Source organism: Sebastes fasciatus, chromosome 11, assembly GCF_043250625.1.
Source record: "Sebastes fasciatus isolate fSebFas1 chromosome 11, fSebFas1.pri, whole genome shotgun sequence".
Classification (NCBI taxonomy): Eukaryota; Metazoa; Chordata; class Actinopteri; order Perciformes; family Sebastidae; genus Sebastes; species Sebastes fasciatus.
Window position 1 is genome coordinate 16,988,130 of NC_133805.1, and position 27,820 is coordinate 17,015,949.

Consider the following 27,820-nt stretch of genomic DNA (forward strand, 5'->3'; position numbering starts at 1 on the left):
TATGTGTTAAGGGGAGACACTCAAAGGCAAAAACATTGTTCTTCATGCACTGGTCAATTTAAAAATTTTGAGCTATTTTGTTTCCCTAACATTTCAGACTAGTGGAGAGAAAACATCCAAAATACACATTTAAGTGTTTATTTTACTCCTTTGTCTATTTGCGTGTGTAGATTTCTCTTAAATTCCCCCTAAGTTAACATTAGATAATACCTCATTTCCATATTTAAATATACATTTTCAGAAAACTTAAAATAATTGCCTTAATGTAAGTAATCAACTTCGGAAGTGTCATTGTAATATCTATTAGTTATTTTTTTTACCCAATTCGCCTGTAGTATCTTGCAAAATGTATGAAATTTTACAAAACATGTCTTTAAAGGCCGTTTTCTTTCTCATAATGAGGTTTTTCCTCATACTCCATACAGAAATCTCCACTTCAGTAGCACTTATATACACCAAGCTTTCCAGTTTCATTCTTATATATAGGTTTTTATATAGGGTTTTGTTCATATATCATTCATAGCCTTATATACTGTATATCATATGATATTCCTAAAAACATTGTGAAAATAGATTTTTTTTAAATGGCTGTTGACAGTATTTTCTGATTTATGGAGTGACAAAAACAGATATCCAACACTCCCTCTCTAAAAACCTTTGACTCTAATATGCCAACAAAATGAAACAAGAATTCTGAACCTGGCTTTATTCAATGTTCAGATTTCTGTTCTGGAAATGTATGCAAATTAGCACATTATTTGATAAGATTGTGCCTCATTTGCATATTTAAACATACATTTTCAAAAAACTTGTAATGCAAAAAAAGAATTGTCTTAGTGTAAGTAATCAACTGGGGAAGTTTCATGGTGATATTACTTACATTTTTTTCACCCTATTCACATAAAGTGAAATTAGGCTTTCAAGATACATTGTTTACATACTGTAGCATGTGTCTGCTGTTTGAGGCTGAATACCTTGACTTAAATTTCTATTAAATGTTATGACAGTATTTTGACCATTTCTTGAGCCATCTGAATCCCGAGCAGACCGCCGAGAGCCACTGCCTTTAAAGTTTGGAAGTTAAAGAAGGTAAGAGGACGGCACCTAATCTGCTGATCAATAAAAGGATTTAACTTCATACAAAAGACTGCTCATCTGAATTCACCGCAGCAGCCCGGGAAGAATCCTGCAGAGGATCCGGCATGCTATCTCTCTTTCCCTGTGTTCTTTTCCCGGCCCTGCCTTTTTCTCCATGTTCACCTTTCGTCTGTTAATCCCTGTCTTTCATGCCAACAGGAATGGGAGGATTAGAGCTGGGGAAAGTAGTATTCACACACACCACACAAACCTCTCGCACTCCGGCTACATATCCCCCTCTCCAACCCACACACTCTCTTCAGCAAGTGTCTGTGTGTACTGTATGTGCGTGTGTGCGTGTGTGTGTGTGTGTGTGTGTGTGTGCGCAGTGTATGCTAACCACTATTGGACTTCCATGTAGGTGTGGAATGCGTGTGGGTGGTACAGTGCTTTACAACACAGTATAATTTACTGCGAACAGTCCGTCACTACTTCCTCTAATCCTGTTTAAATTAGCTTCTTCTGGAGAGATGCTCAACACACACACACACACACACATACACACATACACACACTGTATATACAGACATATCCTTTGTATTTCTCTCTCTCTCTCTCTTACACACATACACACTCTGCACAGCTGAGTCTTTTTAGCAACTTTGGAGAAGGATAAACACACCTGTTTAGAGCAGACCTGTCTGTCTTAGGCACAGTCTAAATGGAGTTAGCTTTTAATCCTTTTCACTCTCCCCTGTCATTCTTGGGCTTCCTTCATCTGTGGACACAGTTAAACCAGACCAGCCACCAGCGCGCACACACACACTCAAGCTTTCACTCCCTCGAGCTGAGCCTTTGTGGGACTGAAACAGCAGAGCAAGCAGTCTCTCACAGATGACGGGCAAAGAGTGGCAGCATCTCATAAAATGGCATTAGACGGCCCAATCTGTCCGATCCATTTAGGGCTGATGCCTCTGCCTTCCTGCTCATTGCAGATGGTTTGAGATTCATTTTCAGAGGCACGCGGTGCACAAGAGGAGGGTGACCCTCTCTCTCAGGTCACTTTCACATGCTTGATCAACCACAGATGTGCACAAACACATATTTATTCTGGGGTTGGAGTGGGTGCTATTTTCCACCAGCCATTAGTAGTTGTATTAACACTCCAAAACGGCCACCTAACATTTTGAGACCTCAAAGCTTTCAGCGGACGACGGGGTGCTCTTAAGGCACTTAAATCTGTAGACCTTGACACAAACAGACATGCACATGTCCATACACACCAAGGCCACTCAGTCACGCAGCAATAAAAATAGATAAACAACGCTCCACCACTCTTGAAAACATCCAGAATAAAAATATCTAATAAGAGTGCAACCCATTTGGGTGTAAAGAGCAACATGGTTACCATCACCGGCGCATTTTGCGGAAAGAGCAACCGCAGCAGGACTAGGCTATCACGCCACGGAGAGCACGTTTCCATTCCAACCACAAAACCACACTTATTTCTGCCAATTACACAGCTCAGTGGAATCATCTGGTGCAGTCTTAGATGGTTGCCTATCCGTGATCTATAGTATGTGTGCTACAGATCCTCAACGACCGAGTAGAGAGAAAGCTCATACACTGCACAGCCCCCGAATGATGGTTTTGCATTATGTGTCAAGCCAATGCAAGACGGAGCAACATTTAATTAACATTTCTAATTGTGCCTCGAAGGCTGCCTCGATTTAGTGGCGGCTTCATCCGCGGCTGATTATGTTGCAATGATGAGGTTAATGGTGCTGGATATTTGGCTGCTTGGCAAACAGTGAGCGTGAGGATGCTGTAGGGTCTGCGTTGCCCCTGGCAACCCCATATTCAGATGTGAATTAATAGGGGGCTGTGTTTAAGTGTCTGTTTATTCACATTACAACCTGTGTGTGTGTGTGTGTGACCTTGACAAAGCCACATGCTTTGTGTGGTGGTGCTTGACTTAGTCAGTTGTATTCAATACTTCTTTCTTTCCTCAAGGATTCACTTTTAGAGTCCAACAACAGCAGCAGAGTTGGAGCATTCAGGGGACGAGTACATTCTGGAGTTGTGCCGTCTTTATTTAAAAGCACCACTTCTACCAAACTGCCACAGTAGATTGAGTCATATTGTGAGTCCCAGGCCAGTTAGTGGTTCTGGTGTGTCAGCCTGGACTGTCGGTTAGATAAAAACTGACACAAAGTTGTTGAGCCACTCATTCGGAGCAAATTCAAGTAGAGCCTTCCATATAGAGAATCCTGGGTTGTTCACCAGTCAAAAGCAAACGCACACACTACGAAAGGCACATTTCAGCCCACCACACTCAGCCCATATTATTCTGCTTCACTGAGCTCACTTGACTCTCTACCAGTATAACTGCAAAAGTCACTCCCCCTCCCTCTTCCCTACTTCGGTCTACACTCCTGTCCTCACTTTCCCCTTCCTTCTCTCCTTTCCCTCTCCAATTCCAGCTCTTCCTCCCATTTCAAAACAAACACTGTAATCCAGAAACAAATTAGGGACCCTGGGTTTATTGTTAACAAATAGTCTGCAACATAGCAAAGCATTCATTAGCGCACACAGCGCCGGCTCGAGCCGCCGTTTACAATGGTCGTCCAGTGGAGGAGATGGAATTGGTAGAGCAAAGATAACAGCTGTGAGATAACAAAGACAAACCTGATAACACAGAAAGAGTCAGAGAGGCACCCAGAGATCTGAAAGCCATTAACTCTAGTGCCGGCGAGGAGGAATGGGGTCTGCGCAATGGCCTATTTCTGTAGGCTCTATATCTCATCAGGGGCTCTCACCCCAGACTCCATGTTGTGTGATTTATTTGGCCTCAAAAAATTTTTTTTAAATCAAGTGTGTGCATGTGTAAACCCAGTTGTACGAGCCTGCTCCATCACCCAAAGACCTCGAGCACAGTTGTCATGGAGATGGGGACACAGGTGCTCCAATGGCTCCCTAGACAGTTGTGATGTCATCACGGAACAGGAAGAGGAAATAATTTTGCTCTAAATTCCCCTCGCATACAGAACTAATTAGTCTTGGCCACAACATTGTTATGACTCAAAACTTTCTGGGTCACCAATCCATGACATGCTATTGAGTATGTTTCACAATAGTCCATTCACTATTAGCACTGCAGGCCACCTGGTTGGGTACAGCATCTGCATGCAGACAAAGACTTTATAATGAGACCTAGAGCTGGCACTTTTCTGTGGCAGGTACTCTCTGCTGACAGGTGACTGCTGATGATGGTGCACACTCTGGATGGATCATCCACGTTTGTGCTAAATGTTGATGGGAGTCAAGGAGGAGGAGGACAGGCCTTGACTCAGTGTCAAATTTGAATTAATTGAAACAGGCTATTCAATAATACATCTAAAAAAGACAATATATTCACACAAAAAAAAATGCGAAAGAAGATTTTTCTGTAATTCATTCTCTTGCGGTGACCTCTCTCACCACACATGCACTAACACAACTGAAGAGTAGGCGCTTGGCAGACCAGGAAACACGGGGTTAATGTCCGCCTGTCCTCAGATCTCAACTCTGAGGCAGGAAATGAACTGCTGTGTCCACCAATCACTTTAGATAATGGAGAGATTTATTAGAACGGGGCTGCTGCTGCTGCTGTGCCAACCCTAATTAATTTCCCTGTGTGTGTGTGTGAAAGAGAAAGAGAGAATGAAATTAGTGTATATGTGAATGAAATACTGTATGTGTCCAAACATAAATACTCCCAAGTAGGTTTATGGATTACGTTTGTTTTGTTGAAAGCAGCAGCAGGTTTCCACCGGACTTGTACTCCATTCGTCGCGAGACAATGTAAAACATGTGGGCTTGGCAAACCACAGACCTATAGATCAGACAGCCAGGCCCAGCCAGATGGCCCCGGCCAAGCAGCCCTCCTCTCTGTCAACCACATCACTAATTAGGATGTTTACATTGGGCCGCATGTGTCTGTGTGCAAGTTTAAGAGCTTCCTAAATGAGCGGAGAGAGTTGAAACCGCGGCGCTGCAGCTATTGCTGAACCCCCACAACTATGGCAACAGGCATAGCTGGGCAAACAGTTTAATGCACTCTGAATGTTTTAGGCAAATGAGAGTGTTACTCGCTTAACTTTCAAGGTGCAGTGTGTAGGATGTGGCGGCATCTAGTGGTTTGGTTGCAGTTTGCAACCAACTGAGTACCCCTCCGCTCACTTCTCCCTTTCCAAGACTGCAGCAACGTGAGCCGCCGAGTGCAAAACTGTGGTAATGGCGTTCGCCTTGCTGAGAGGCTTTACCATAATACCAATACCAAATACCATACCAAAGCCACATAACACTACTTTAGGAGCAACGGAAGTCAGACGGCGGCTGGCGGTACCTTTCTAAGCTCACAAAAACACGATTCTTGGTTTCAGGTGATTATACACTAATGAAAACAGAGTTATGAATATTATATTCCATTTCTGCTCATAGATCCCCTGAAATGTTACACACTGTTGCTTTAAAGTTGACTTTTAAGAGTTATTTAACTTATTTCTATGGCAACTTAAATCAATCAGTTTCAGAGCTACATTCAAAGATTCTCTTTGGTCCCAAGTTATATCCTATATCTTGAAACTTTCATGTCAATAAAGCATGAATTGTGCTGAATTGATTCTAAACTACAGCTCTGCTTGAGTCATAATGAACAGGTTTGATGCTTTCGAAAATAAACGAACCCAACTGTGTCTCTGAAGAAAATCCTTTATTTATACACTCGAAAAGAAGAGATTTATCAAGATGTGCTCGCCCTACCAGTCCCACATCTACTCTGCTACCTTTATAATAGCTATTCAATGAGAATGACATTGCCTCATCTCCTCTCTGCTAAATCACTGCCCTCAATTTCTCCACGGGTGACCAGCTCTTTTCTCCTATCAATCTTAACTTCTGCCACCACTTATTCCTTACCCCCTCTATTTTATATCAAAACGTTCTGGATCTCTCTTGGTTTCTCGATTACTTAAACCCTCCTTTCTTTTCCGCCAACGCCACATCTCACTATTTCCTCCTATATGCTGTGTTGCTGAATGAGCCTGGAACCACAGCAGCAGTGTGATGGCTAACAGCAGGGGGACGTGTTGAGGGGTTTACTAAATGTTTAACATGCAGTCAGAACCGGCTCAGACGGGCGCACGGCCAACACGCTTGTTTTATTTGCCATAATGGCTTCCTCTTAACAAAATATCTGCTGGCGGAGGCCGTTGATGTTTGTGTGTGAGGGAAATTTATATATGTCAAACATGAGCGGCCATAACTTGCGACTAGACTTTAACCTGCTCATCGTAGATCTTTTATTATGTGTGTGTCTGTGAGTGATTGTTTTTTGATACTGTGCTACCACTTCACAATACATCTTGTGTAATAGCTGGGTGACTGGGCAGGCCCCCTTCTACATGGTGGGGTGGCGTAAATCAGAGCTGATTTGGCTTCCTGCCACAGATGTGTCAGCTCGCCGCGTCCAATGAGGATCCGACAAATAGCATTCCATGTCACTCACATCACACTCCATAGATCTTCCAGACGGCTACAGTATCCCCCCTCTGCCTGTTTAAAGACGGACTCCCCCAGACTTCTAGTAGTGCCCCCCACACACGTCCCTCCTATGGATTTGCTCCAATACAATGTCATCTCTCTTCCTTTGGCCCCCTCAAATAGGCCTGTCAGAGTATTTCCACCGGATCAAAAGCCCAGATGGCTACAGTCAGCGGGAGCGAGAGGGAAAGCCTCCAGTACAAAGACTGGACTGAAATCAGATGACATGGAATATAACTGGGTTCAAAATCTCATTGTGGTGCAAGAACATAGGGATGGATCTGCATCCATTCATGTGCAGCTCAAACAAATGTAGCATGATATGGGGAGGGAAACATGAGAAACAGGGCGAGACACTGAGAACCCCTATTTTTTCCCCCGAAAATCCTACCTGCTGTGCTCATGTCGCAGTGGTTTTGGAGAGGGAAGCAGAGCACTGGTCCCATCTGTGTGCTTCCTGCCATGTCTGCTTGCTGTGTGTAATTTCTCCATGACCATGACAGAGGAGCAACTGTACAAAGTAGCGGGTGTGTGTGTTCATGCCGCTGTTCTCTTCCTGCCTCGGCAGTAGGACAAGCAGATTGATGCCGCAGCAGCCAGCGCTATTTCGCTAGTGTGTCAGGTCACTAGCTGTGCCTCAGGAGAGAGCAAAGGAAGAACACGGTTCACCCCTTTGTCTATGTCCTCGTCTGCCTTGTTCTCTTTTCTGACCACAGGCTCTTCCTTCTCCTCGAGTTAACACGTTTTACAAAGTGCCGCCCGTCATCTTGACCATTTGACTGCCTGCAGACAGATCTGTTTCCTCTAGTGTCCAACTCCTGCTCTTGGAGGTAGAACACAGGTTGGCTGAGCAGCCAAAGTCAACGGGATGAAACATGAGAGACTGCGAGGGGGGCGCTTTGTGTCGAGCCTCAATATAAACACTGGAGACCAAGTCACAGTAGAAAATGTATTAGCATCATTGATACAGCCGCCCGCAACAGCCATTTGATTTAGAGAGATCTCATTATCAAAAGCAACTTTGTTGTCGGAGGATCTTTTGAACATCAAAAAGAATCAAATGCTGTGATATGAGAAAATGAACTAGCATGCGCACACGCGCCCACATTGGGGACAGTGCAGAACATCTGTGATCAACATTAGTCAGATTGATCTGCTTGAATTAACATGAAAATCCAACTAGTAGACGATAAAGGCGAGACTATTTTGGCACGCGGAGAAAAGAGGAGACGGACAGGAAAAAAAGCAAAAAAGAGAGACGAGAGAAGGGCAACAGAGATTGGGATGCAACCAAATAGTTTTGATATTTCCACTCCCAGCGCTGCACCGGCTCAGTTGTGTAATTTACTTACAAGGGCAAGGCAGCGCGTCGGAGAACATGAATGTAGTTGGAGCAACAGCCTGAGCGAGAGGGATGTTAGAGAGAGGAAGAAGAAGAGACGGAGCTCAGAATAAATGGGGAGGGGAGGAAAAATGAGAGAGGCAGACAGGGGAACTCATTAACTTCTCTTTAATAAAGCCCAAGTCACATGGGGACCCTTTCAGTCCTTCATCTATCTAGTCACACACACACACACAAAAGGCACACAATACACTCTAGCGCCACATTGATCACCTCAAGATATCTGTACGTCTCCACAATCACTTGACTGACATTAGAAATCCCTATATAGAACTTCATGTCCCCGACAAATCTTTGTGACTCTAAAGTGACTGCAGGTCATACAGTGCTGCTAACAATAACCTCTCCCGCTACTTGATTCTGTGAATATATTACCGGAGTGCTGACTGTGAATACGCTGAATGTAAATATTTTGTAGGCATCGACGCAACTCGACACCATAAAGAAACTCAATATCTTAAAGCGACAGCCCGCACGCTTCGAGGAAAATGTGCAAATATGAAGAAGAAGCAAAAAACATTTTTCATCACATTTCTATTTGCAATCCGTCTTCAAAAGACTTAAAAAGGGAAAAAAAAGAATTTCCATGATAAACATTGGAACTGGCGCTGGGCCCAGTTGCAGCTTCCCTCTTGTCGTTATCGTTCGTGGGATGAGTTCGCTCTGACTCGGAGGCATGGGAGTGGGACTAGGATGGTTGGATACTATAGGAAAGGAAAAGAGCATTAAAGCTTCTTCTATATCTGAACATCCATTCCTTCCCCAGGGGCCAGACAGCAAGGCTAATTTAAGAAGCGTGGGCCCTGTCAGCTGCCATTAGCTTGCGTGCTCAGAGACACACACACACACAAAGTGGGCACATTTATCCGAAAACGCACATGCACAAATGCGCCCGCACACTCGCCACACAAAGCTAATTCCAGAAATGTGGGCAACTGTCAGAAGTCATCAGCTGCGAGTACAAAGCCAACCAACATGTTACACAACCTGGCGCTCTAATGGGCAGAGGCAGGGAGATAGAGACACACACATAGAGAGAGAGAGAGAGAGGAAGAATTATTGATTAATAACAACACAGCCATAAAAGTGTCTACTTAACATGGACCCCATCAATCTAAGCAGTGTGTGAAGCAGATTCTATGACCCCCTTTTGCCATGTGAAGGTGTTAATCACATCAGTAAGTGTTTGGGTTTTCCAGGACTAAAAGAAACATAGCAGAAAGACAAGAGAGCTCCTGCTATGCCATGCATAACAGCAATCTTGCAGCTTTATTGCATGTCACTGTGCAGGTTGAGTCTCATAAAAATCTCGGTCGCAATCTGTGTATAGAAGTCAGTGTTATAGTCGAGACCACCTAAACCGAGACCAAGACCAGTCACTTATATTCACATTATACATATACATTTTTGTCATGGATTGCCTATGTTGTATTTTCATTATGTTGTTACTCTGTGGACACGACATCTATTGCACGTCTGTCCATCCTGGAAGGGGGATCTCTCCTCTGTTGCTCTTCCTGAGGTTTCTTCCATTTTTTCTCCCTGTTAAAAGGTTGTTGTTTTTTTGGTTACGTTTTTCCTTATCCGATGTGAGGGTTGCACTGTCAAGGACAGAGGGTGTCGTATCCTGTACAGATTGTAAAGCCCCCCGAGGCAAATTTGTGATTTGTGATTTTGGGCTATACAAATAAAATGTACTTGACTTGACTTGTATTGAGGCCGAGACAATACCAAAACTTTGAGGGGTTGAAGCAAAGTCAAGACCATGGCAGGGCGAGGCCCACACTGCATGACACACTTCAATTCAATCTAATGATATCCTCGCAGGTGTGGTCTTGACTAGTGTTGAATTAAAATCAAGAGTCCTCTTTGTCTGAGACCGAGACAAGACAGAGTAAAAACGCGAAACGTGACTGAGATCTTTAAAAAGTAGTCTTGAGACCGGTCTCGAGACCAAGATCGATCTTGAGCGCTACAACACTGATACAAGTATTTTTTGGGCATTTTATGCTTTTATTTGAGAGTCCACAGTGGAGAGATGACAGAGACTGAGTGGAGAGAGAGACGGGAGACTACATACAACAAAGGTCCCCTGCCGGACACGAACCAAGGACAAGTCACACCACGATATTGCATGATGAATCCTTAATGAACAACACAATGTGATTTTTCTGTGTCGTTTCATGTCAGTTAGTAACAGCAGTGAAAATGTTTCTTCATTTCTGAGACTATCTGATGTGTCCAACTGAGCCATTTCCACTGTTTTGATTTGAAGACCAGAGATTTTACCACTCTTCTCTCATGATTTTGAAATATCGTTGTATAGGACAGCTCATGATTACACAGTGTACAGGGGTCTTTGGTCAGGGACGTTGCCAGCATGTAAATCTTAGCAATGGTGTGTCTTTCTAAGCAAGGTCAGTCAAAAGAAGCAAGGCCAGAGGTAGTCAAACCTAAACCCAGACCACACACACTGTCTCTCTATATCCCTTCATCCTACATAAAATCAAGCAATTGCACAAATACTCAGACACACAAATCCCAGTGAGAGAGAGAGAGAGAGAGAAAGAGAGAGAGAGACTAGGGGTGCTTTTCTTTACTGTTTTCGTTCGCAAATGATCACATCCAGGTGTTCTGTGATCAAGAGGGATTTCAAAAGCAGGGACTCGCAATTGCCAGTCTCCAGCGGCGACATGCGACCTATCCTATCAGAGGCACAGATTCCCCGTCCTCCCCAATGGGCTGCCGACCATTTTTGTCTTACATCAGTCCTTCACTACACAGATCAAAGAGACTTTTAAACTGCGATCAAATAATTCCAACAAACATGATGCACTGGCTGCCACCTAAGGAATCCTCATGCCAGCAGTCGCGCGACGCCGTTTCTCGGTAATTGTGTGCAGGAATTCATTGTCCCAAGATACCTTGTGACATTCCTCAAGCAGATTTCCATCTCATCGCCACTGTGTGCACGATCGCTCATTCACTCATATGATACAACTTAGGGGGTTTGGCACTGAGATATTAGCATTTTAGAATACATTAGCATACCCAAAGGGAACTGCGGTAACATTGATTACAAGTAACCGCATGCATTTAGATGCTGCTCTGCCTCTGATCACACACAATATGCCATCGCTACACCCTGCCCTTCCCCCCTCACACACACACACACACAGACGCACACACACACACATACACCTCATCTCGGTGAAGCAGTCCCACCCCCTGCTGCGGAGCAGGTGCCGTGATATGATTCCCCTTCCCTCCGTGCATGCTGACACACATGCATGCACACACAAACACACACGTACACACACACACACACACATATTCACATGCATGTCTTCAAAGACAGAGCTGTGAAGCTGAGTTGACAGGTCTCTGGTTCCATGCCATCCTCAGCAAATGTAGTGCTAATTGACATTCCCCCACTGTTAGAGAGCAGCGGGCCTCCAACATGGGGTCCATATGGACCCCACGATGGAGTCATCTCCGGCTCACTAGAGGATCACGGGAAGAGAGAACAATCAAGTGGCGCTCACTATATAGTCATGTTTCCATTCAATTGTCCAGTAAATTTTAAGCAAATTTTTTAAATGACGCAAAAAAAGAAATTTAAAGAATTAGGTGCATTTCCATCAACTAGTTTGGAGCAAATAGACCGGGCTACGTTAAGTGTAGTTCTGTCAGAAGTTATCGCTATAGGCTACGCTTTACGCATGGCTGTAATCCACCAGTGAAAGGAGTAGAAGAAGTAGAGCCAAACATTGTACTTTTATGTATACAGTATGTTTATGTGTATTCATGTATGTGTATGTATGTACGTACATATGCATGTATATAACTTCCACTGTTTATCACTATTATCATTAGTAGTAGTAGTTTGATTTAATTTCTTATTATTTTATTTCTTATTTTTATTATACATGTATTTTATTTTTTAATTTTATATTTTATTATTATTATTATTATTTTATTTTTTTAGATGTTGGGATCGTGGGATGGGATTGGAGGGACATACAATAGCTGTTATAAAGTTGTTTGTTACTTTGAAACGTTTCAGAGAACTACTATAGGGGATCACAATTCAGTAAATTCTAAAGTATGAAAAGAGAATTAAAAAAAGGAAGAAGAAGTAGAGGTTGCAAATCGGAAACAAAACAAGTCGCATTGGCCGATCTACCAGAAAAAAATGGAGAGAGGTCATCGAGATTTTTTTTTTTTTTTTTTTTTTTCAATCGGGCAAATTTTAATTGTTCTTTCATGTCAGCTAGTATTGGCCATGTTTCATGCTGTCCAGAGACAAAGACAATTATACTGTATATATATATATATATATATATCATAGAAGAGGCCGTCAGCGAAAACAGATGATCAGTCGTGTGAGTTAAATGTTCGCTACGTCAGAACTTATTCGACAAAGGCGTTTCCATTTCCCATTTAGCGCATCTACTATTTTTCGACAAAAAGGCAGAAAACACTTCAAGTGAGCTTAAAAAACTTGGGTTTTACCAAATGCCGTTACCATACAGCTTTTCTAATGCGATACTTCAAAATGCGCATTCCAAATGTGTCTATGGAAACACGGCTAAACACCTGTACACAATTCACAAAGAAAATATAGAAGTTGTCATTTCCTTTGTGTATTCAGCCTCAGCTCATGAACTCGTATTTGGCAGCTGGGCACATGTAGAAGCTGGTGTTGTTAGTATGACAGCTGATTAGAGAGATGAGAGATTTGAGTGTGACACCTCTAATGATCTCTTCATCTGATTGACGGGCCAGGCAAGGCTCCAATTCACACATCTCGCACAACACAGAACGTGGTGCACATACAGCAAAGAGGGTCAGCGTGTCAGACACACACAAACACATTCGCCACACACACACACACACACACACACACACACACACACACACACACACACACACACACACACACGCACACACACGCTGCTCCACTGAATGTTAGGAAAAAAGACTATTTGCTTCCATAAATCCCTCCTGTGACTTCCAGAATATTCCGCTATTATGTTGGCCCTAGCAGGGCTATTTCCTCCCGCAGTTAGCCTGTCATCAGGGGCATTGTACTCTATTGTCTGGGAGCGAGCCTAAATGGGGCCCTTTCAGGGGTATTTTCAGGTACGTTTATGAAAGAATGGAGAGGATATTCATATCACATTTCAGTTTTTTCTATCGCTGAGCAAACACAGTTCTGAACACACAGACACGCCTGCATTGACACACACACACACACACACAAACGCACACCGGCACTTCCTTCGTTGACCCAAACGAGCGAGTCAAGTGCATTCCAGCTCCCAGCGATTTCCTCCATCTTCTCCCAACAGACAGGATCCCATTACAAGCGCCTGGCTGCTATCTCCCACAAAGGCAGCAGCAAACATTGTAATACACATCGTAAAAAGGGAACGTCCTAAACATTTCCATAAGACATCTACAATTCTGGAACAAACATTGTATTGAACTTCCAACATTAGCATTGGCAGCCGTCTCTACAATTGCTCTCGCGAAAGCCTATTTGATTACCCCGGTGTACTAAACGAGGGCAAACTGATCAGTCCGAATTTCTTAAAGGAACTGGCACGCTGCAGCGAGCTCCTTTAATTGCACTCTCACTGATCCATCTCGTGATTATTGGCAATTATCTGTCAATTAGCAATGTGCTGATGTCACCACAATGTGAAAGGCAAAGCAATCAGGGGCTGTTAGTGTAGAAATGGTCGTCCATATTAATGACCCGATCAACTGTCCAGCTCACAGAGGACCCTCTGTGTGCATTTGTGTGTGTGTGTGTGTGTGTGTGTGTGTGTGTGTGTGTGTACGGTTCTGTAACTAATCTCCAGTGTGACTGTAGCAATCACAGCATAGCAGGCCTGTCAACACCGCTTCATGTCTACACTGCTCAGTAGTTAAATAGGATACATATGCCACTCAAAACGACCTTGACTGAAACACACTTAACCCCTCCTTCAATAGCCCCCTCAACAACCATCACCCCAGTGAGGTGCCCCATTTCTTAGAGTCAAATTGAATCTGGAAAGAAAGTCCATGTAATATAACTGGATTTTGGTAATTGCTCTATTAAAATGATTTGTGCTTAGGGAGGTGGTAGATCCAAAAGAATATTACAATAGAGAAGGGGCTCAATATTTGAAATGTATCTTAAAAACAATCATGGACTTCAATTATATTATAGTATAGGGATGTCAAAAAAAAACGATACTATGGTACCAAGTCGATGCCAAAATACTGAAAATGTGACGGTACTTTCTACAGTACTGTTGGTACCGTCAGGGCTCGAGACAAACGGCGTCCCGGTGACGATAAAAAATGTGTTTGGGACACTGTAAACTGTTTTTTTCCCTGATAATGCTACTTTGTGAACAACAAATCCATGTTGAAATTGGCAGGACAAGAGCTGGTTAACGTTAGCGGTTAGCTGCGTGCAGGACTGTGCTCTGCTTACCAGCTACTAACAGCTAACGTTAACCAGGTCTCGTCCTGCCGATTTCAACACGGGAGGTGCCATTGATTTACATTATGATGCGTTCAGGCTGGGGCTGCATCATTTTGAAAAAATATCTAATTGCGATTATTGTGACTGATATTGCAATTGCGATATGATTTGCAATATTAGAGGGTATGATCATTTTCACATCGTTTTCCTCATTTTCATTGAAAAACATATTAAAATGATTATAGAGAATCAAACAAAGATGTTTTCTTAAGTCTGTAGAATATGAGGTGTAGGCCAGGACATCTCTGCAGCACGACAATATCTAATTTAAAATGGTATTTTGACACACATTTCACCTTTAACAAATATTGCTATTTCCTCCGCATCCTGTGATTTGAAAATTGCAGTAGGCCATACTGTGATGTCGATAACATTTCGATAAATTGTGCAGCCTTAGTTCTGGCTCAGTAAAAATTTGTATTGGGTGAAGGTAAATTCGAACGTTATTATGGTGCGTTCAAATGTAGTCTTGTAAAATTAAGTTTTTGGCAAGAAATTTTAATAAATACAATTGTTTGAAGAGATGTTTTCACAGCAATATCAAATAAATAATAGAGAGGGAATTATGATCTGTTTAACTTCCTTACAAAAACCATAACGCAAATGATAATAAAGGAGTGTAATTTGAAGTACATGGGATTTACTGTTTTACTTTTGTTTTTTACCGTCGTATCGAATTGGTATTGGGAATCGTGGAATGTCACTGGTATTGGTATCGACTTCTAAATTTCTGGTATTGTGACATCCCTAGTCTAGTATGTTACTTAAACTATAAATGTTGATGCAATGATATACTTTCAGTTTGTTTTGTAGTTATACTTGCTAACTTTGGGGCATTGTTCTACATGGAACAAAGCCTTTGTTTGCCCTGTTAAATGTTTACGAAAAACACAAAGAGACACATAAGAGAAGACAAATCATTCCTTGCATCCACCAAACGCAACCAATCCATCAGACACACTCTCGCCTCGCAAATAAACAGAGGACGGACGCTTACGACATCTGTCATTCCCTCCCCACGCTGTGATCCATGATATGATCGCAACGCTCATACGTCCTGGACGATTCACAATCAATCTTCAGAGCCAAGGCAACAGACAGTCACAGAAAGTGAGAAAGAGAGAGAGAGAGAGAGAGAGAGAGAGAGAGAGAGAGAGAGAGAGAGAGAGAGAGAGCAGATTCTTGTTTGCTTTTTGTCTTTTTTTCACTTTTTTTTCAGAAGCACTACGACCATCCATCATGCTTTATCTTTTAGAAGCTGCCTGCCGCATGATGTTTATCAAAGGAAGTAGACTTTCAAAGCATTACCTGAACCTCAAATTGATTGAGAACATGTGCGGAAATGCAAGTCACTCTCCGCGCTTTCTCTACATTTTCAACTGTCAATAATGGCAGATAGAAGGTGTACTCTTTGAGCCAATCATTTCCAGGTGTCTGAAAGCCCTTTTATAGCAAGCTGAGTGATTTTTTTTCTTATACATGCTCGCACACACGTACACACAGACACACACAAGGACTCCCACAGTGACCTTGTCAGGAGTTATAACCATCACATGAAGAGAGCATTGCACATATGTGTGTCTTTCTGTTCCACCTTGGGTTAGGAAGGTCCACATATCAAGTACCCTTCGTGAATGCGAAAATGGACGGTGCGTTTCGTCGACGTAAAAGCACATTTTTAGACTGAGAACATGTATTTTTCAAACCTTGAAAGTAGCAGGTGGGCTGTTAAGATTTTAATGGAGCCCCTTTATTCACTTACAAAGAGGGGAGTCATCAACTGTTACACAGACACACACACACTACTTCACACACGCTATGAAAGAAAGCGGAGAGTTATCAATACATAGTCACACATACCTGTGAGTGCAACACATTCATGTACTGTATGCACACGGATGCACAAAATACACACAGAGACTAAAGCATTTCTCATCATTTTCATTAGATGGTCAAAACAAAACAAAGAAAAGAAAAGACGACCTTTGAAGCGTGAGTTTGCAAATCGCTGCGGCCTAAAACACTCACGCACAGCTTTTAGAAATATACAAATACAGAGACATCGCTCCTTCATCGCCCGGACCTGTTTGGTGATGATGGGGACTGAAAGACGAAAGCCTTGGCATGGAGAACAAAAGCCGGGGAGACTGTCACACAACAACAAATCCCTGCATGACTCTGCATAGCCAGCTGCTTTTGTCGGGACAGACGTTTTGTGATTGGTATCACACAGTCAATATTAACATTAACACAGGTTGGCACACGATATATCCACTTGAAACGGTTGGGAGGAACTGAGTAATGTGCTTCATTCAAATTTAAGAATGTAAATACTGAAGTGCATCTAATCCACAGCTTTAAGTCTTAACGTGTTCACAATTTGTGACAGTTCCAGGTGTCATGAAGAACAACGCTGGAGAGGCAGCGTCAACCTGAAAACCGTAAAAAGCCGTAATGAGTTGTGGAGTGAACAGAAATGGCTGATCAAATGGTCATTAAATTACACACGTTAGCCACGCCTTGCTCTGCCATGTTTTGATTAAATCATTAATATCGACGATGTGTGACGGACAACGTTTGCATTGGAAATCATAGTCAGAGACAGTGTTGGTGTCAGAGAGGTCAGCCAAACACTTTCCATAAAAAGTTTTTTTTTATGTTTGATGTAATTTTTCTACATTAAAGAGGACCTATTATGCTTTTGTGTTTTTCCCCTCTCCTCTAGTGTGTTATATCGTTTTTTGTGCATGTAAAAGGTCTGCAAAGTTACAAAGCCCACGCCAAAGGGAGTTACTTTCCCCCACAGAAACACTGCTCCTGAACTGCCTGAAACGCCTTGATTGAAGTCCCGCCTTTTCTTCCGTAATGTGGTGATGTCACCAAGAAACACATTAGCATAATACCTGCCTAGCGGCTAGTTTGGAACGCCTTCAAACAAAGCTGGTTAGAGCGGAGCTGGAGCCGAGTCCGAAAAGGTTGGTTCAGTTGACCAATCACAACAGAGGGGGCCAGCTAACCAATCAGAGCAGACGGGGCCCAAACAGAGCGTTTAAGACAGAGGGTGAAAAGAGATGCTGCAGCACAGACAGTATGAGAAAAATAAAGCATTTTTTGAACATTAAAGTATGCACATGAAAATTAGCATAATAGATCCTCTTTAAGTAATTCTCAAACCTCAAACTTTCAGAGTGGGAAACAAGTTAAGACAGTCTAAGTAGAGATTATTAGAACACAATCGAACCAGACATAAACAATGTTGATACTTTGAGAGGATTGAGTACAATCCACACTCACATACTGTACGTACACACATCACAGACGTCCTGTCAAGTTAGGCCGTTAGAAATCATTTATCATTTACTAAGCCCGCAGTGTAAATTCAAGGATGTGCCGGTGTGCATTTAGATAGAGCCTTTATGATAAAAGAGGCCATCATTGGATATTATGCATTAATAATCCCTCATCACATATATGTCAAGACTGCATCTTTTGATATTGTCTGAATTTCCCTCTAAAAACTGATGCGAGACAGTTGTAAAACACAAGCCAGGAAAAAAACGCTGTACAATTACATTCAGCTCGGCTTAGCGGGAACGTTTGTCATCTTGACATATCATCAGCTGAGTGCAGCGGCAGCAACAGCGCGGCCATGGTGCAAAATTTGTGCATCCGAACGATCACATCTGTTTCGTTCACGTCCACCTTCCACTTCACTTTATCGGGAAAAACTACCTGAGCGCACGCCGTACGTGTGCGTGTACAGTATATTCCCGCAGTTCATTTCCCAAGCTCTCAGAAATGGGCCGACTCCACCCAGACATCAGTGTCAATCTGATGAGTGGGTGTCTAACAGTGTGTGAAGCTCACATCAAAGGCATGCCGCTTTAAATGCCCAGCCTTGGGAGAAAGCGGGGAGGGGGAAGGACTTCATAAGAATAAGGGATGAAGAGGGAGGGAACAATCGGAGAGAGTGGCATGAATTTCATACTGTTCAGCGAGCCCCATTACAGGACAGGTTTGGGTTAGGAGTGTGACGGCTATGCTAACAAGTTGAATGAAGACATCCTTCGTAGCAACCTTGACAAACAAGCTTGTGCTAACAGCAAATACGCACACACACACACTACCCTGACTCACTGCGCCAAACAATCTTCTCCCCATCATTCATTATAGCAAAGATTTTCATATATGGAAAAAGGCAAATCACACTCCCAACAGACATCCAAGGACGCTCACAAAGATACACGCAGACTTACACACTCTAAAGTGCTGGATGCGCTTAAGGGTTAGCAGCCAGAGCCACCAGCCTCCTCATTAGCACAAATAAGATCTTAGGCAGATACAGGCCTATCCCTCTCTCCCCTTCTGTCTCTTTGTCCCTCTTCGCCTCTGTTCTCCTGCACAAATGAGCCCTTATCCTCGTCCTCTAGCTCGCTTCTGACAAAAGGTAGTAGAACATACAGCCGTAGAAGAGGAAGGAACAACACACCGCCTCTTACTTGATTTATTTGTGCATCTGCTAAAAGTACATGCTCAGTAATATTGGGCATGATTTATCACTAAGGTTGTGATGTGACCTCTGCTTGCGTCACATTGAAACGAGTCCCCTTGGCCCTTATTTGTCATAACTATTCATGAAGCGAAGGGCGAGGTCAACAGGCCAACATGGCCTGGGATCAGTTTGTCGGGGATATAATAAATATGCTAATTAGGGAGAATATATTCAGTAATATTGAATATTAGATAACAGAATCTGATACTCGCAGTCTTGAATAGACTTATCTGCTTTTCCCCTGATAAACTCTCTTTGCCTAAATACACAGGACAGAACTTGAAAGCCAAACAAACCACCTTTGACCTTGGCTCTTTTAGGGAAATGCCTCTTTTTCACCCCGTCAGTTTTCTAGTCGTACTCTAGCCAGCCGGGCGACTACTACTGGTAGATCGAGATGCTGCCCACTCATCTCCCATTACCCTCTATGCTTCAAATCAATAGTTAATTACCTCCAAAAAGCTCTCTTCTTATCGAGCTAGAGAAGTGGACAGGCAGAAATTTGCCTGGCAGAGGGGATTCAGTATTACGAGGGGTGAAAGCTGCCCTCCCACCACTGATACTTATTGGCCCATCAGTGTCCCTCTCAGAAGCCGCCATTCCATTTTGCACCGCGCCGGCACTTCATTTTCTCTCCGCCACACAATTTTCATTTCTCATGCTAACGCAGACAACCGCTCCGAGACGCAAATATTCATGCACAATTTCTCTCCATCTGCCCGCCTCTTGCCAAGGAGCCAATGCTTAATAAGAGATTACATTTATAGTGAGGAGAAGGGCAGTCGAATGGTGAAATATGTCCACATGTCCTGAACCTAGGAGAGGCGCTGGCACTTACTCATTAATAATGGGACAGGCCCCAGGCCCGAGCCCTTAGCTCCCCGTCTCTACTCATTTCCTCTCCACACATCAAAGCTATGTGTGTGTGTATGGCTGCGTATGTGTGTGTGTGTGTTGGGAGGCTCTTGCACATTCACATCTGTGCTTGTGTGTGTGTGTGTGTGTGTGTGTGTGTGTGTGTGTGTGTGTGTGTGTGTGTGTGTGTGTGTGCGCTTGTCAGTCCCTATGAGAAACAGCCTGTGGAGGAGCCGCCTTTTATTTAATCAGAAGTGGAGCAGCTTCCACCACCATTCGTAATTTCAGCCCTATTAACGTTCTTCCTTTAATTCCTCTGAGCGCTGGAGACGCGGCCTCCTCTGGGCTGCTGATTCACTTAAAATTCAAAAAAGTACAACAAAGTTGTTGTTTTTTCCCCCCTGTACAGTAGCAACTCTGTATATTAGACATTTAGACTTGAGAAGCGAGGGATTTGTTGGATAAACACAGAGAGTTTGCTGTGCGTGGTGTGAACGGTGAGCTAAATCTATATTCTTATCAGTTTGATTGTAGACTTTAAAAGGTTTCCCACGCATTGAAAGTCATATCACACAAACACGGCACCGCTCTACCTGCCTCCTCCTCCCACTCCATACTCAGCCTTTGCCCCGCAGCCTTCCTGCTTGCAGCCCTTAAGCCTGAGCCGTAGGGCTTAAAAGTCAAATTAAATCATTCTAGGCCCGACTCAAAAACAGATCTCATTAAAACAATCATAAATGCAGCTCTTTGTTCCTACGAGCCTACAACCCCAACAGTCTCTTAACCCTCTTCCTGCTCCTGCGTCTATTACGTCTTCAGACGGACAGACTCATATTTCACTTTTTTTCCCCTTGCAGTAAACCCTATAATGCTTCATAAATGCATCTGTTTTCAACTAAAAAAAAAAGTGTGTTTGGGGGGGAAGAGGCAGGTGAGGGAGGAAATAGGGAAGAGAAGCCGGTAGAAACAACCAATTATTCCCAGGCAGGAAGGTTCGAGAGAGGAGGAGGTGGGAGAGAAGGGGGTGTATAGCTTGCAACTACTCTCGGATTTAATTAAAATTCAATGAAAAAGAAAAAGAACAATCTAGAAGGCAAAAAGAAATTGGCCAGGAAGTCGAGTCCACAACGGGCTTTTGTGGATCTGGTCCGGAGCCGTTTAGGGAGGGTGGACAGGGGCTAAAGGGGCCACGGGTTGGAAGAGAAACGGTGCATATGGGGCTGTAAGCATAGAAGCCCCAGGAGTCGGGCTGCGTGAACGCTGAGAAATAAGACTCGATAATCGATGCTTTCTCTTCTCGCCTCTCAACTCAACAAATATCGAAGAGGCTCCCGTTTCCCGCTGGCTGAACAACTGTCACCCAATCTCTAGGACAGGTGATAATGGAGGGAAAAAGCCTGAGAGACCGAAAAAGAATGAGAAAAAGGCACATTTTTCACACCGCCATCCATCCCTGAGTGGTGGGGAAGCTGGGTCACTGCTCCCAATCAATTACTAGCATTGCCATTTTCCACTACTTGGAGGTAGACTAAAGTTTGTGCTCTTGTGCACATCAAGCCTCGATGAGTACGTCTGTGTGTGTGTGTGTGTGTGTGTGTGTGTGTGTGTGTGTGTGTGTGTGTGTGTGTGTGTGTGTGTGTGTGTGTGTGAGTGTGTGTGTCCATGTTGTGCGTTTGGCGTCGAGAGAACAGGCTTTACCACAAAACAGATGACTCACACAGTTTGAGGTTGAACTGTGTCACGAGCGTCACCGCTTTCACTCCCGTGTGCTCTAATGTGTTTCGTATGTTGCTGATGCAGTGGGTCTGCTTATCCCCGACCAGATCGGACAGATAAGGTTTTTTAGCCCTCGTCCCACAGTCAGCCACCTGCTCCGATAAGGGGCCGAGCACGAAGCGAGACGGGCGGAACCTAACACTGCTGATAGCATCTCCTCCTCGGCACAAATCTCTGCACACAAGAATGTGTGGAAGACACAGGAGGACAACACGGTAAAGAACATGAAATATCCGCTCAGCGAGAAAGAGAGAGAAAAAACAAGTCTGGAAAGGAACAGGACAAACAAATACGCACATGCAGTATAGCGCGTGCTGCTCTCTCTCTCCTCTCTCCCTTGATACCACTCGTTCTCACACTGAGACGTACACAAATTGCGCACATGCATACCAGCCCCCAACCTGCATCCACCATCTGGCCTTCCCAAGGCTCAGATGTCTCTGGGGTAAGGTGAGCTGTGAGGGGGACTCTGTGTGTGTGTGTGTGTGTGTTATGTGTGCGCGAGAGAGAGAGAGAGAGAGAGAGAGAGAGAGAGAGAGAGAGAGAGAGAGAGAGAGAGAGAGAGAGAGAGAGAGAAACTGAGGAGCCATATTATCTAAGAGAAAACACGCACTATACAGTATACTGCAATATGTGAGAAACCATATTGGAAAAGAACCAGCACAGACCACAGATTGTTGCCACATTGCCTGCACAACACTTCCACATAAAAAAGGCAACACATTTACAGCACTGCAGGTACATGAGCTGCAGGCAGGGGTTTTCACTAGGGGTCGTCATAGCTGACTAGGCCGCGTAAGCGCACCTTAACACCACCGAGCAGTCTTTTCACTGTGGACAAAATAAAGCCTCCATTATGGGATGAGGCCATGTCGGCTGCCTCTGCCAGGCGTAATGGCTTTAGCACTCTACTGACGACACAGGCACCCAAATGTACAATACATACACACACACACACACCGCAGTAAAAAAAAAAAAGTGGAAAATTGAATTCTACTTCAGGTGGTCCCAGATCAGCAGTAGCGCCCGTGGCCAAAATACACTTGTACGCTCATGTGAGCACTCACACACACACAATCCCTCCGTGTCTTTTCAGTACTACCACCTCAACCCGTGGGCCTATGTTGCGCTCATATTTTCATTCTTCTCTTTTCTAACCATTCGAAATGAGAGAGCAGGGGAAAAGGAGCAATCTTGCATTCACATCCATTAGAGACTCAACAGGACTCTTTTCACAGGCTGTCTCCTCCGCACAGCTGGCGAGCTCACACGCACGCACAACTCACATCGTCGAGTAGTGGAGAATTCTTAACTCAATACCTACTGCCGCCTCACAAAGCCGGTCTATATCACTATACAAGCTCTGTTTTCACTACTAGATTTCAGTTTTGTGAAGCGATTGGGAATCATTTCAGCCTCACCAGACACATGTCTGACATCCAGAAAGAAACGCCAAACATTTTAACATCTTAACACCCACCTAACCACCAGCGGGTGAGGGTTTAGGGTTAAAGGGGATCAACAATGTTTTGAATGATGGTAAAAGGTTTTATAGTCATTAAAATGCAGTATGTGCTAATTGCTTTTACTCACTTCTGTGACACTGGAAAACACACTGAAGCGCTTTGATGACTATAAAATCTTTTACCATCATTCAAAACATTGTTGATCACCCTTTAACCCTGAACCATAACCCTTAAACCCTAACCCACCGGCGGGCGGGCAGGTGGGTTTTAAGGGGTTAACTAGGTTCAAAAGATATAAAATGAAGCATGATTTGGCAACTGCTGATTTTAGACTGATTTTGGTGGATATTTTAGATGAAATGTGACATTTCCACCAGCCAACGTGCTTTTTCTTGTTTAAAAATGTGAAGCAATGACCAGTAACAGCCCAGCGAGTGGTCCGTTTGTCCAAATCCGGTGCATGAAGGGTTCATGTTAATGAGTGAAGAAAAGCCTTGTCAATCATCCATTGTGCACCCTACTTGAACTGACCTCTTGAGCCTCGCCAAAACCACAATACACGCAGCAAGATGTGCAGCTCCGCAAGGCTACGACAACATTCAAAGTTTTAATACAATCCAGCTTCCAGCTGCTCCGATTAGAAAACGAACTCGCCGACAGAATAACAACGATGTGATACTTTATGAATCCCAGTGGGCTGATCGTGACCTCTCCACAGTGGGGGTCAGGGCAGTGGGTCAGCCATGAGAGAGTGGCCCCTGGTGCTGAGTGAGTGTCTTGCTCAAGGACACTTCAGCAGGGCAGTTGCTTGCTGAGACGGGGGTGTGGAGCTCGCCCTTCAACACTCTGTCCTCTAACCTTTCTAATCAATATGCCACCCTCACTCTAGCGCTCCTGATTAATGTATATCAGCAGTGTGTGCTTCTGACCTCCATAACTATTATCTGATGCTGAAGCTACATCATTAATATTGTTTATTCAGGAAGCTGCTACATTCTACATCCCATCCACTCGGCCCCTGAGGATGAGGCATTTACTATAGTATACTTAACACAGCATCCTGAAGGGCTGGTTACAGTACATTACTAATGGTCTCTTATCATCATCCTTATACTGAATGCTGCTGCTGTTTTACCCCATACACGCTTATATATGTCAGATAACTGCAGTGTTCATTTGCCTCCACAGCCTTGTTCAATTGCAAGCTACTCATTTGTAAAACACGCGTGCTGCATCTTTTCTGCAACTCGCTGACCTCCCTCCATCTGTCTCTCTCATCTTTTTTATCTCCCTCCGTCCCTGTCTATCTCTCAACCGCTGTTTCACTCCGTTCCTTTTACCTCCACCACCCAGTTCCAGCCCGTTAAATGAGCGGGCTTATCTAAGTCTAATTGGTTTAAGGGCAAACAGAAATAAGCAATGGCTCTGTAAGTAGGGGAGAATTACTGCTGCTGCTGGCAAGAACCATCCACACACCACGGAGCGAGCAGAAGAGGAGAGAAGGGGAGACGAGAGAGGAATGGGGAGATTAGTGAAGGGAATTATGGAAGACAGAGTGGGATAGAGAAATGAGGGGGGGGGGAGGAGGTGTAGAGGAAAGTAGGCAGAGAGAAGATGATGGGAGAAATGGAGAGAGAAGACAAATGCGGGGGAAACAGAGCACGGCACATGCTTCTTTTTCTAATTTCATGCAAATCCTCATCTTCCCTCTCCTCTCTGTTAGCCCTTTGCTTCAGGTCTGACTGCCCCTCCAATAACGAGTCGGTGAATGCGTTTCTGTTTGTAGATATTATGGGATTTTGCGCCTGTGTGTGTGTGTACGTGCTGGGTAGCTGTGCCAACAAATTCAAAAGTTTGATCATCAACTTTACACTCTTTTGGTCCTTCATCGCACCTCATTCAGACACACACCTAGCACACTACACAAGCTTCAACTCTCCATCTCTCCAGCTTGCCTCCCATCTATCCATTCGTCCCGCAGTTTGTCAGCTCATCAATGATGTGTGGGGTGTTTACTGTGAGCGTATGGACTGGAGGTCAAATCATTCATTCAATTCATCGCAAGTACGTGTCCGTATGGTCACGGCTGCTCCTTACACTAAAGTTACACACATGCATACACGGATCTCTGACACTTTGTGATTATCCTAATCAGATTAAGGGTGACAGGAGAGGCGGGGATAATGTGGTCAATGGCTCCAGTCTCTCTTTCTCTCTCTCTCTTACACACACAGAGAATGAAAAAGCAACAGATTGGAGTTCAGATCAGTGCAGATTTTAACCTGCCCATGGGACGACCCCCTTTCAATTAGCGACCCAAAACAAGGAAATCACTTTCATCCTTGTTACCGAGATAACTCAGGGGCCGTCTCCCTGCCCATCTGTTTCTTTCTCATCCCTTCTTTAAAGAGGAGAAATCCAACACCCCTTTCCTCCCTCTGAATTGACATTTCTGCCGTCATTTCACACTGGGTAAACATCTTAACCTCAAAATATCCATCCACGCAAAAGGTAGCAATTTGGGGCCTGGGCTTGGTATCCATATAGCTGTGTGGAAATGTGATGAGCACAAACAAGAAAGCCACCGCCGAATTACAGAGCACACCCACCCGAGGCTGGGAGAAAGTCCAGGAGCAGAGTTGTAAATGATTAAAGAGGAAAGCTGCATGTGAGAAAACTCATTTTGTGTGTGCTTCTAATTTACTTATTTATGCTCTTTGGGAGGGGAGACAGACAGACAGACAGACAGAGAAGCCAGCCATGGGAAACTGGTGTGTTCCTGTTATTGGAGAAGATGAGCTGCTGTACAATAAAATGAGAGAAGAACTGAAATAGCCCATTGCTGCCGGGATATCCATCCATCCATCCATCAGCCAGTGTGTGAGGCTACAGCCCCAGTGTTCGGTCCCCAGGGTCCCACAGCGGAAATGAAAAACATGTTTAACTGTGGGAGATATAAGCTACTAGTGGCACTAGCTGCTTGTCCAGATGAGGGTGCAGTGAGAAAGAAATGAGGAAATAGGAGGAGAAGCAGAAAGACAAAGAGAGAGAGAAGGGAATGGAGATGGATGGAAGATGGAGAGGAAAGGGATAGTGTGAAAAAGGGGAGAGGCAGTAGAGTGTTTTGTTGTTTTTCTTTTTTTTTTTATTATGGTTGATATCCAAAAGTAAAAAAAATAAAAAATGTATGCCTTTCAGGTTACAGGGAGACTTCAAATCAGTGCAATCTAAGAGAGTTTGTCTCCTATACAGAATGATGCTCAGGGGCTTAATAAAAGTGTTTCATATGTACAACTTAATAATCCTTGGAGGTTTCACACGCACCTTCGTTTCCCACTGGGGAAAAATTAATGCCTCATGGGATAATAATGAGAATCAATAGATTATAACACAATGTATAGAGGAGACTCCTCCTGTCCTGCGCTCCTGCTGTATAGAACGAGGAAAGAGTGAGAGAAAACACATTGAAGCGCATAAATAGCGCACTGATAAACTATAGAGTATGCAATTAAACACATTTAAAGTCTCGTTTTTCACATGCATAAGTAAAACACCAGTGACAAGCAGAGAATAAAGGCACAATTAACCACGGCAATCTGATGCGATCCACGTGTATCACATCCCTGTATCCCCTCAACCCAGAGGCGCAGCTGCACAACAGAAAGAAACAAAGCATCTCCAACACTTAGAAAGCAGCATGTTTTTTTTTCTTTATTTACCTTCCATCGCAGAGGATGTGATGACCAGCACGCCTAAAAGCGCAAACAAATCCACTGTCATGGCAGAAGGGTATAGTCTCCTCCACAACACCAAGCCGGTCCCCAAATAAAACCAAGACGCACTACACCACGGTGCGCGTCCGAAAGAATCCCTCAGTTGTCAGAGCGGTATACTCCAGCAGCAGATAGCCTGGTTGTGTTGTTGTGAGTCACATCTCAAGCCGTAGTAAACAATGTGTGACAATCAGCGGCGGGGAAGAGGAGCGGAGTGTGTAGAGAGGGGTTTGCTGAGGGGGTGCGAGGAGCAGGGGGTGGGAGGGAGGAAGAGGAGGAAGAGGAGACCCGACATCGCCTCCCCTCAGAGACCCCCATTAGAGCGCCGGAGCCAATCAGCGGCTGGGAGCTGAAACTCAGCAGCCAATCAGCGCCCCGCAGCTCCGCCCACCTCTCATTGTCAAAACATAAAAACTTTTTCCTTGACCTATTTGAAGCCTAGTCCGCTTCTCTGAAGGGAAATAGCGCCACCAGTCGGGTGGCTGCAGCTACTGCATCACAAAGCACACACACATACACACAGCTAAAGCCTATAAAACCCCCATGGGAGGTGATCTAAACGGCTGTGTACTAGTTCAGTGGCCTGTCAGCCTCTGGTTCACAATAATACTGCTGTTGGAACTATTTACCAGGCTCGAATATATACAATAATAGGTTATGTATGAATAATTGTGATGTGTTTTTTGTTTTTTGGTAACAGTATGGCTATTGTATGTGTACTTTTTCCTCAAACTGAGCTGCCTACGGATGCAAAATGAATTTCAATGCAAACTGACAATAAAGTTGTATCGT

At 44.0% G+C, this 27,820-nt stretch overlaps 1 protein-coding gene across 3 annotated transcripts in view; it reads right to left on the reverse strand.

Annotated features, from left to right (window-relative positions):
* ephb1 (EPH receptor B1) overlaps positions 1-27,277 on the reverse strand; it is a 168,137-nt gene extending 140,860 nt beyond the window's left edge. For all 3 annotated transcript variants that reach the window (XR_012595862.1, XM_074651199.1, XM_074651198.1), the window contains exon 1: positions 26,975-27,277. Coding sequence is in view for 2 of the 3 variants with exons in the window: in XM_074651199.1 (XP_074507300.1) it covers positions 26,975-27,035 (61 nt within the window). In the remaining variant the exon portion in view is untranslated. The remainder of the gene's footprint in view (positions 1-26,974) is intronic.
* Positions 27,278-27,820: the final 543 nt, after the last annotated feature.